We start from the raw sequence: 10129 nt of genomic DNA on the forward strand, positions 1-10129 counted from the left end.
ATGGATGGTGGATGGATGCATGGATGGATGGATAGATATGGAAACTCTGCTGAAAATTGGTAACTAGAAGAAATACTTATTAGTTTGCCTTTTAAGAATAAACTATAGTTCATCTAGCTGATAAAAGGAAGCTCTTCTTTACTAAATGAAGCCAGAAAATAACTGCTGAACAAATGACAGAACTCAAAAATCCCAACTTAAGAGCCCTTAGAGAGATAATTAAATTCCAGAGCAGACTCAATACGAGTAACAGAGGTAGCTCTCCGGAGAGTGACTTTCAAGCATATGGGGGAGTGCTGAGGGAGTGAGAGAGTTTACTTCATAGTTTTTGTCCATCTGTCTTCTTCGGAATGTTCATCACAAACACATACAGTACTTTTTACAATGAAAAAAAAATAGCTTAAAAATCAAAGCAACTTCCATTGTGTAAATTCTTACTTTTCCTTCAGGACCTCACTTAGCTATTCTCTCCTTTAGGCAAACTTCCCAGGCCGCCCACCCTAAGCAAGGGAGTCTCTTCCTTTTTTGCTGACCTATACTATTGTACTTACCACATTCTGAACATACAATTGATTGTTTACTCACCTTCCACCAAATCATTAGGGTTTCTTTTTTAATGTTTATTTATTTATTTTGAGAGAGAGAGAGAGAGAGAGTGTGTGTGTGTGTGTGCATGCATGTGTGGGAGAGGCAGGGGAGAGGCAGAGAGAATCCCAAGGAGGCTCTGAGCTGGCAGCCTGACGCGGGGCTCGATCTCACAGAGCTGTGAGATCATGACCTGAGCCGAAATGAAGAGTCAGACGCTTAACCCACGGAGCCACCCATGCACCCCAGGGGTGTTGTTGTTGTTGTTTTAAATTCTTTGTTGCCTTGGTTTCTGTTACCTGTTTGGCACAAGGTAGAGTTCTATATATGCTTGCTGAGTGTTTAACTCATGAACTTGGAGAAGGGCTTTGGGAGGTTGATCATCACAACCAGTTCATAGCTGATACCCTCCCTCTTCTGCATCAAAATCTTCTGGAAAAAAAAAAGAGGTTTAATTTTAGAGAATTCAACAAGTAATTAATAAATAAACTATGTATTTTCTCTGGGCCTTCGGTTTTCTTGTCTACAAAGGTACGTGGGTGTGGGGAGGAGAAAACCACACCAATTCAGTTGGGAATAATTGAGAAAACAGTGTGCTTAATAGCAACTTGCTGGATGAACAAATGAATGAATAAATCGTAGAATTTATAAACAAATGAATAAACGGGTGAGTAAAAGAACACAGAGATGGAAGGAGAGACAAAAGAACTGAGGGGTATGAATGGATGGGTGGATGGATGGACGGATGGATGGATGGATGGATGGCTGTGTGAGTGAGCAGTCAGGTCTGACCTAATTTATTCAGATTATGTAAAGCACAGGCGAACCAACAGCCACAAAAAGATCATTTTCTGTTCCAACCATGAGGTTGTCTTCCTGTTTCTTCTGCTTTTGTGATTAAAAATGATTGGCTTTGATGGGATAACCAGGTTGCAGACCCCAGCAATGTAATCCCTTCCGATGTGTGGGCCTGACTCCAGCTGCACAGGGAGTGACTCACCTCATTCAGTCTGGACCCGCCCCGAGAAGATAAAGTCTTTGAGCCCCTAGAGCTGATGGCCAGCTACATTCTCCTAAGTTGAAAAGGAGGCTGAAACCCTAACCCTAAGTGATGTCACTCTGTGGGAAGGCAGATGCTTTTAGGGCAGGCTTGGACGCTCACCTGTGAAATCGACAAAAAGAAAAATTAAATTTTTTTTTAACGTTTCTTTATTTTTGAGACAGAGAGAGACAGAGCATGAACGGGGGAGGGGCAGAGAGAGAGGGAGGACACAGAATCAGAAGCAGGCTCCAGGCTCTGAGCCGTCAGCCCAGAGCCCGACGCGGGGCTCGAACTCACGGACCGTGAGATCGTGACCTGAGCTGAAGTCGGACGCTTCACCGACTGAGCCACCCAGGCGCCCCAGCAAAAAGAAAAATTAAATGCCAGTCCCCGTAAATGAGGAGTTACTCCGGCCTGGTAGAGTAAAGGAAATAGAGAAGCAGAGCAAACAACACCACAGGCTGTGCTTAGACAGCTGAGTCTGAGACAGGGGGCTTGAATTCAAGTCCTAACCCCGCAGCTAACTAGCTAAGAAGCCTTTGCCTTGCCTCCACCCCTCGTTGAGCCTCAGTTTCTGGAAAATAAAGAGGTGAAGGTAACCACGTTTACTTCCGGCACCAACACTTTCAAGACCACAAGCCCAGAGATTGTTCTGTTCAATGTTGACTGGTTTGGAGTCCCTCCTAGCGTCTCAATTTCCCGTTCTTACGCCTGCTATGTCTCTTTCGCACAGTTGCTGTGAGGGTCAAATGAGATCATGGCTACAAAAGTGGGTTAAAATGGTACAGCGTATGCTGAGAATGTGAACGTTTGATAAAAACTCCAAGACAGCCGCTGCGGTTTTGAAGAAGAGAGATCAGAGAGAGGGTATCAGAGAGTAAAGTATAGCTTGAGAAAGTAAGTTATTCACTGTAATAGCCTCCCCGCTGTGCCCTCTTCCTCTGAGTAGAGTGTGGTCTAAGGCAGTCATTTCTCCGGGTGCAGACATCTTGGCCAAGAGCAGGGTAACCTCAGGCCGGCTTCCCTCAGGTCGGCTGACGTGGCCTGGACACCCTGCTCTGTGACCTCGGGCAATGGACGTCTCCTTTCTGAAGGCTTAGGTTCTTCATCTGACAAGTGGGAGAAGAAAATCTCCCTGTCTGGGCTGTTGCAAGAACCAACTGGATGACAGAGAATGTTCTGCAGAGCTGGGAGGGTGCCGGAGACAGGGGCGGTCCCTTCCAAAACTGACAGGGGACATGTCTCTTGGAATTAGGTAAGACCTTAGAAAAAATTAAGGTACTGTCTCCTAGACCCTCTCATCTAGACAAAAGGGCTTCTAAGAATCTTGAGAGTGCCCCCCCAGCCTCCTGGCACTCCAGAGTAGAGAGTAGCCTCTTGCAAAAATAGTGAACGTGGCTTTCAGGCATGGAATTAACCACCCCAGAGCCATAGAACCCGGAAAGATTTTAAATGAGCTCTAGAAGCTTGAGCAGAAAAAGCTGAAAATAAAAAGGGATTCGGGGCTCCCAAATTTCCATAGAGAGGAAACAGACGGTGAAAGGCCCTCAGCAATAAACATGGCTCGTTTCGTGAGAAGAATGAATGAATGAATGAATGAATGAATAGAAAAGAAAGAATGTGTATCTCAGAGGACAAAGCCCAGAGAACAGAAACAAGAGTGAAAAAGAATATGGATGAGGGGACCACTCCCAGTGAGTCGAACTGAGTCTTAAATGGAGAACATTTTCTGTCCTCAGAGCAGTAGAAACAGCTGACTTCCAAGCTGGATTTTAGAATGTCTATGAACCAGTGTCTTTTTCACAGTTTTCTGGGTGAAGAGCTGCATCCAGAAAGCTCTACTAAGGGGCGCCTGGGTAGCTCAGTTGGTTAAGCATCTAATTCTTGATGTCAGTTCAGGTCATGATCTCATGGTTCGTGGGATCAAGCCCCACGTTGGGCTCTGCGCTGACAGCATGGAGCCTGCTTGGGATTCTCTCTCTCGCTGTCTCTCTGCCCCTCCCCTGCTCGCACGCGCATGCACACTCTCTCTGTCAAAATAAATAAATAAACTTAAAAAAAAAAAAAGAAAGAAAGCTGTATTAAGCAACCTTGTCTACATCGGGGCCTGATGCAAAGCATGAGACGACAAGCTTCGAGAATCCCTCAGTTAAAATTCACAGTAGCACAATGTGGCGGGCATTTATTCGGCTCATTTTCCAGAGAGGAAACTGAAGCCCAGAGAGGCGAAATCACTTACCTAAAGCAGGAGTTGGAGACATTGTCCATAAAGAATCAGATACTAAGTACTTTAGACCTTGCAGGCCATAAAAAGTCTTCTGTTGCAACACCTTAACTATGCATCCCAGCGGGAAAGCAGGAGGGCAAGACACCCAGTAAATGACCGGGTGCAGCTGTGTTCCAACGAAACTTTATTTACAAAAACAGACATGAGCCATAGTTGACCAGTAGGCTACCATTTGCTACCCCCTGGCCTCATGTTGCACATCTATCAAGAGACGGAGCCTGAATTTAAACGCAGGCGGAAGAGAATCCGGAGGCTGAGCCCTATACTAATGGTCTCTTGGAAACCCTAAGAAGCCAGAGTTTGGAGAAGAAAGACAGTGCTGTAGACGGAATGGTCTTGTCCCCCCAAAATTCACAGATTAGCACCGTTAGTGGGTGATGGCTGTCCAAAGGATTACACAGCACAGCCTCCTCCGTTTGTCCCCGTGGGACACTCATCAGGCCGTGAGGGGATCATGTGCCACGTGACTGACTCCCCTTTGTACTCGGAGCTCCTGGAAGGTACGGCCCGTCTGTGACCTCTGCACGGCCAGGACCTAGCTTGTGGGTTGCTGCAGTCAGCATTGGGGGTCATTCTGATTTCCCACTTAAAATTCCAGGGTCTAGAGTCAGAGGTGCTTCTGGAACAAGCCTCCCTCTTCCATCCCGCATTTTCTTAGTTAAGGATGTGGGCCCTGCTTTGGCTGTGTGTGTGTGTGTGTCTGTGTGTGTGCGCACGCACACGCACCCACACGCATGTGTCTGCATGCACACATGAGCATGTGCTCGCGCAAGCCTCCCAGGGTGCGCTTACTTAATGGAATTTTATTTCTTGTAAATTCCTTCCCGGTTTGATAGCAAAATTCACCTCCGTCTTCCCGTCAAACTCCTTGTTCCATAGTCAACCCTGGGCCTCACTAACCTACAGAATTCTCTTCTGAGTTTCTCGAATCTTCTGGTGCTTTATCCATTGCGTCACTGGCCCTGTGTCTTCTGAGTTTCTCAACAGAGATGTGTTACTCTCTGGGCTCCAGATTGTGGAGGATTAGGAGAAACCCAAGTTTTATACATTTCCGTAGGGTTTCCGTCCTGCAGTTGAAGGGTATGAAGGGCTCGGCCCCCAGAGACACGACTCCCCCGCTGTGTTTGTCACAAGGGAGCTCGAAGGCAGCCTTTCCCCTATGACGCCCTGCTGTCTCTATACCCGAATGTTCTCACGCAGCCCGCGTTGCCAGAGTTAACTGCATTCATCTGCTTATTTTGTAACCCACAGCCGAGCTATCACGTTTTCTTCCTTTTTGGGGCTTCTGTTCCTTGTGTGAATGGTTCTTTCTCTGTTGTGAGCTTCGGTGATTGTGTCAGGGTTCCTTTAGGAGACAAGTTTCCCCTCACGGTCTGAAAAACACAACTCAAGAAGAGCCCTGTTAATGGGGGGCCCCCCTCCGGCCTAGCCGTCCAGAACACCGCCCTTCATGCTCCGCTCTCGGGAAACGTGTTCCCGCCAGCTGTATTCAACACCACAAGCAGTTTTAAGACTAAATGTGTATCTGAGATAATAAAAAGCTGTGTTAGGGGCGCCTGGGTGGCTCAGTCGGTTAAGCGGCCGACTTCGGCTCAGGTCATGATCTCGCGGTCCGTGAGTTCGAGCCCCGCGTCGGGCTCTGTGCTGACAGCTCAGAGCCTGGAGTCTGTTTCAGATTCTGTGTCTCCCTCTCTCTCTGCTCCTCCCCTGTTCATGCTCTGTCTCTCTCTGTCTCAAAAATAAATAAACGTTAAAAAAAAAAAAAAAAAAAAAAAGAATGTGGGCCCGGAGCCCCGCTGACTGGTTCCCATCTGCCTCCATCACTCAACAGCTCTGCCATTTGGGGAGTCACACAACCTCTCTGTGCTGGTTTCCTCATCTGTCAAATGGTGAAATTAATAGTACCTTCCTCATTCATGGTAACTTCCTCATAGTTGTAGAGAATAAATGAATGAAGGCATGTCAGTTGCTTAGAATGGGCCTGGCACATGGCACATACCTGATCAACGGTACGTGTTATCGCTGAGGACTTAGGCTTCTTCCGTCTCAGAATGCCTCTGTCTACCCCAGAAGTCAGCCGACGCCTCCAGACCTGTTCCGATCTAGAGAAAAATGCCTGGAAACCCTAGTGGCGCGGGTAGGCTCTTCCTAAAGTTCTGGGAATTTGGGGGAGGGGGTGGGTTCATTCTCTCGGTCACACCAACTCCCAGCTCCCGTTCTCACCTCTGTATCCCGCTCAGATTGTCCCCATGCCGCAGCCGGCCAACCCCAAGAGGAAAATCTAGCCCTTTGCCTAACTCTCACCAAGGAAAACTCGCACACAGGCACTGGCTTTGCCGAGGAGCCTTCGGAGCTATGGCACAGGCACACCACACCATGCACAAATCAAAGTCACACCGATAGGCCTGATACACCCTTAGTTATTTCTACAGTTCGGGTTCCAGCTTCTGGTAATGTCAGTCCACCTTTCTTACTCCTACCAAACCCCTCCTTCTTGCCTTCTTTCCAGCCTCATTTCTGTTCATTTCTAACCCCGGATCCTCCAATCACCTCTTTGCGGCCTCGGTACTGCTTAGTCACGCATGTCTTCCCATGGCAGGTGCCTCCCTAAGAGGAGCTTATGCTCCTACACAGAAATTCTGGGTGTTGGTCTGATTGTTCCTCGCAGGTCACGGAAGGACAGATGCAAGCTGCAGACACGTGGACTTGCCTGGCCGGGGAAGATCTCTGGGAATGAAGGGTCAAGGTTGCAAAGAGCGATACTCTTTGATAACAGGCTCGGCTATTCTGACGGTGGGGTGGGGGGTGGGGGGAGGTAGAATAGACAGTGCCAAGCTGCACCGCGAGCAGTAGTTTTCTCTTTCTTCTATAGCCTTGCTCGGAACGTCCATTCTGGAAGTAACAACAAGATACCTGTGGTTTGTCATGGATAGGCAGAAGTCCATACATCTAATATTCTGTCAGTCAAGCTTACCGCTCCCATTATTTTAAGAAGGAGTACCAGGGGCGCCTGGGTGGCTCAGTCAGTTAAGCGAACGACTTCGGCTCAGGTCACGATCTCGCGGTCCGTGAGTTCGAGCCCCGCGTCGGGCTCTGTGCCGACCGCTCAGGGCCTGGAGCCTGCTTCAGATTCTGTGTCTCCCTCTCTCTGACCCTCCCCCGTTCATTCTCTGTCTCTCTCTGTCTCAAAATAAATAAACGTTAAAAAAAAAAAAAAAAAAAAAGGAGAACCAGAGAAATGCTGAGAGCAGAAACTATCCCCCCCCCCCCCCCGGATTCACTAACAACAAAACTCAGCCCCCGGGGAGACCAATGTTCTACAATCTCTTCAGAAACTCACTGGCTTCCAGCTCAGTTTAAAATTGAGCAACCATCAAGGTAGATAAATGGATCTTTTTTTTTTTTTTTTTTTACTTTTTTTGCTTCGGTCCTTGTGAGTTTTCTGTCGGGAGGGCCACCTGCCTGGCGTATCCATGCAACCCACAGCCGCCAGCACAGGCTCCAGAGTGTGTCTGACAGCTTTCTCACTCCGTGCAAAGAAGCAATTCTCATTTTAGACTCAACGGCTCCGAAGGCCCTTTTCACCTGGCCTCCAACTCTTTGACCTTTGTAAGCCACTGGGGGGGGGGGGGGCGGTGATTCCAATACTTGGCCACTTAATGCTTCCATTGTTAATTCCAATGCTTAGCCACTGAATGCTTCCATTGTTCTACATTACTTTTAAAAAATCATCTTGATTGCCTGACTTTTTCTGCATTTTAGTCTAGGTTCTTTCTTAACCTGTTCAAGTGTGACATACTCTTTCTGGATTTGTTCAAATTATACATTCAATTAGCGAGGCACCATATTAAATTGAGAACACCTCACTGAACACAGAGCACTCTTGGATTCTGCATCTTGGCAATTACTTGGTGTCTACTCCATTGACAGAGTTTTCTGAAAGAATAGACTTCCAAATGCGTCTCCTGACCGTTTTGAATCCATGAAAAATGTCTTCACCTCTTCGGCGCTGTCGCAGTTCTGCAAGTTTTACAGATTGGTTTTACAGAGCTTTGAAATGTAGATCAGCTCACGTCCTGAACGTATGTGTTGGCATCTCCGTTGGCAGTCAGGTTTCCATGAATATTTCGCGTTTATATAGGATCCTGGGTGTCTGGCGAGTTTCTAGTCGGATTTCCTGGACACAGGATGTAGATGTACAGCTACATCTAGTCTCAGATCACATGCCACGTGTGCGGTCTGTAGGGGTTGTCTGAGGCTGAGTCTTGTCTCCGTGTGTTGTGGGGAGTGGGGTTACCATTTTGTCAAGTATTGCGTGTGCGCTGTGCTGCCTTAAGCATTACCTCCTTTATTTTTTTTTTTATTTTTTTTATTTTTGATTTTACTTTTTTGTTTTTATTATGTACTACGTTGATACACTGCATAACCTTCTAGAAAGGGCAGATGAGCATAACTGAGTTAATCTTCATTGGTCAGGAAAAGGCTTCTTTAATCAATGTTTTCCAAACCCTTTGACACATAGTAACGATTAACTCCAGAGATGCGCCCGTCTCTTTGCATCAAACTCCACTGATACCGATAATAGGCAACCCTTTTTTCCTTGCCCCCGTTACACAACCTGTGGATGTGCGCAGTGGCGATGCCGGGGATGACCAAGCACACGGCCATGACGCCGATCCCGGGAAGAATCTCGAACCATATCGCGCTGCGGCTGCCAGGAACAAGCCCCTCCTTCCCGGCCCCCTAAAGGTGACCCCAAGCATTACCTCCTTTAAACCCGATCCCATGAGGTGGGAACTCTGAGTCTCCCCGCTTGGCTAGATCTGCCCACAGCACGTGTATACTGTCCCTTCCACCTGCTGCCCCTCACACACATCCATGGGCACATGAGAGAAGTGAGCAGCGTGGTCCAGAGGTTATATCAGTGCCTGAGTGCATATCCTGGCTCTCCCGCTTACCGGGGAGACACGGGGCAAGGCGCTTCACCTCTCTATGCCTCAGTTTCCCCGTCTGGAAAACAGGGATCTAATAGTACAATTGGTCCTCACGACTCATGAACTCCATACTTGCGGATTCAGCCACTGGCGTACAATGACCTGTGACCCCGAAATGAATACCTGCGGTGTTTCATGATCATTCACGAAGACTCATTCAGACAGGAGTTCCAGTGCTGTTGGCCGTGGGTTGAGTGTTGACGGATCAGCAACATATTCAATGAAATGTCTTTAAGCAGAGACACATGAAACAAGGTTATGTATTGACTGGTTGACAGAAATGTTGTGAGCAGAGGCTTACACGACCCTGACCTTGTGATTCCCCTGGGAGCAGTGGTTCAGAACTCATGAATTCGGAGTGTTGGTGGGGAATTTGTGGAACGAAACTGCCACGACTAACAAGAATGAACTGCGCTGGCCTCGCAGGGTGACAAGATTTGAGTAAACAAATGCCCACCAGGCTTGGAGCTATATGGCTGCCATACAGGAAGCGTGGAGAAATGTTAGCTTCTACGCTTAGTTACCTGGAAAGGCCACCCTCATATTCACCACCTGGGCCTTCCTTCTGGATTCTTCCAGTCCTCCCTGCCTTGCTGAATCTCTGATACCGAGGAGAAGACGACCAGGATCCTCTGGGCGCCTGTCCCACCTTGTACAAAAATTGATGGTAGTGATTTCTACGCCGGGCCATCTCTGCCACATGGTCGCGTTCGACAGACTGCCCTGTGGGTGTGTGGGACAGTACGTGTCAAACTCCCAACGGTGTCTCTACTGTCTAAGGGCGCAGCCTGGCTCTCTCTCATCTCTCTAATCTGGAAAACAATCTGGCCTTCTGGAAGGTTCTCTTCCCCATTATTTGGGAAGGCTTAGGGAATCCTTGCTCAGACTCTGGGGTGACAGGTGGGGGTGGAAGTTGTAAAACAGAAGGTCTTTGCAGCTTCAGGATGAAGCCGAGAACTTCAAGGCAGAAGCAAGACCCCGGGTGGGAAGGACCCTGGTCCTGACAAAGCCTTTTCTTGAGCTCCTTCCCAGTAGCGTGGATTTCTGCCATCCTCCAGGGCTCTCTGCCTCCAGAGTGCTCTCAAGCCCACGTCCTGAACGCTGAGCCCCTTAGTGACCACTCAGAGTGAAGCTTGTCTGCCTGACCGTTACCACCCTCCTCTGGCTCTGACCACCACCCCTCTTCTGTTGCAAAGACGTCCTCCCTTCTCCACCTAATTT

The 10129-nt window shown here is 48.2% G+C and overlaps 1 protein-coding gene across 1 annotated transcript; it reads right to left on the bottom strand.

The window, feature by feature from the left end:
- Window positions 1–8278: 8278 nt before the first annotated feature.
- Window positions 8279–9599, bottom strand: LOC123581635 (NADH dehydrogenase [ubiquinone] 1 alpha subcomplex subunit 1-like). Its single transcript, XM_045447835.1, has 2 exons — window positions 9558–9599; window positions 8279–8657 (listed from the first exon to the last, which is right to left on the bottom strand). Exons 1-2 carry the CDS (start codon window positions 9597–9599, stop codon window positions 8403–8405), a joined length of 297 nt encoding a protein of 98 aa, XP_045303791.1. The 3' UTR covers window positions 8279–8402.
- Window positions 9600–10129: the final 530 nt, after the last annotated feature.

The sequence above is a fragment of the Leopardus geoffroyi genome, chromosome A1 (genome assembly GCF_018350155.1).
Source record: "Leopardus geoffroyi isolate Oge1 chromosome A1, O.geoffroyi_Oge1_pat1.0, whole genome shotgun sequence".
Lineage (NCBI taxonomy): Eukaryota > Metazoa > Chordata > Mammalia > Carnivora > Felidae > Leopardus > Leopardus geoffroyi.

Coding starts and splice junctions, on each gene's coding strand:
- LOC123581635 (XM_045447835.1), bottom strand. CDS start 9,599: ATGGCCCGGCGTAGAAATCACTACCATCAATTTTTGTACAAG. Junction 8,658..9,557: donor ACCATCAATTTTTGTACAAG/GTGGGACAGGCG, acceptor GGTCACCTTTAG/GGGGCCGGGAAGGAGGGGCT.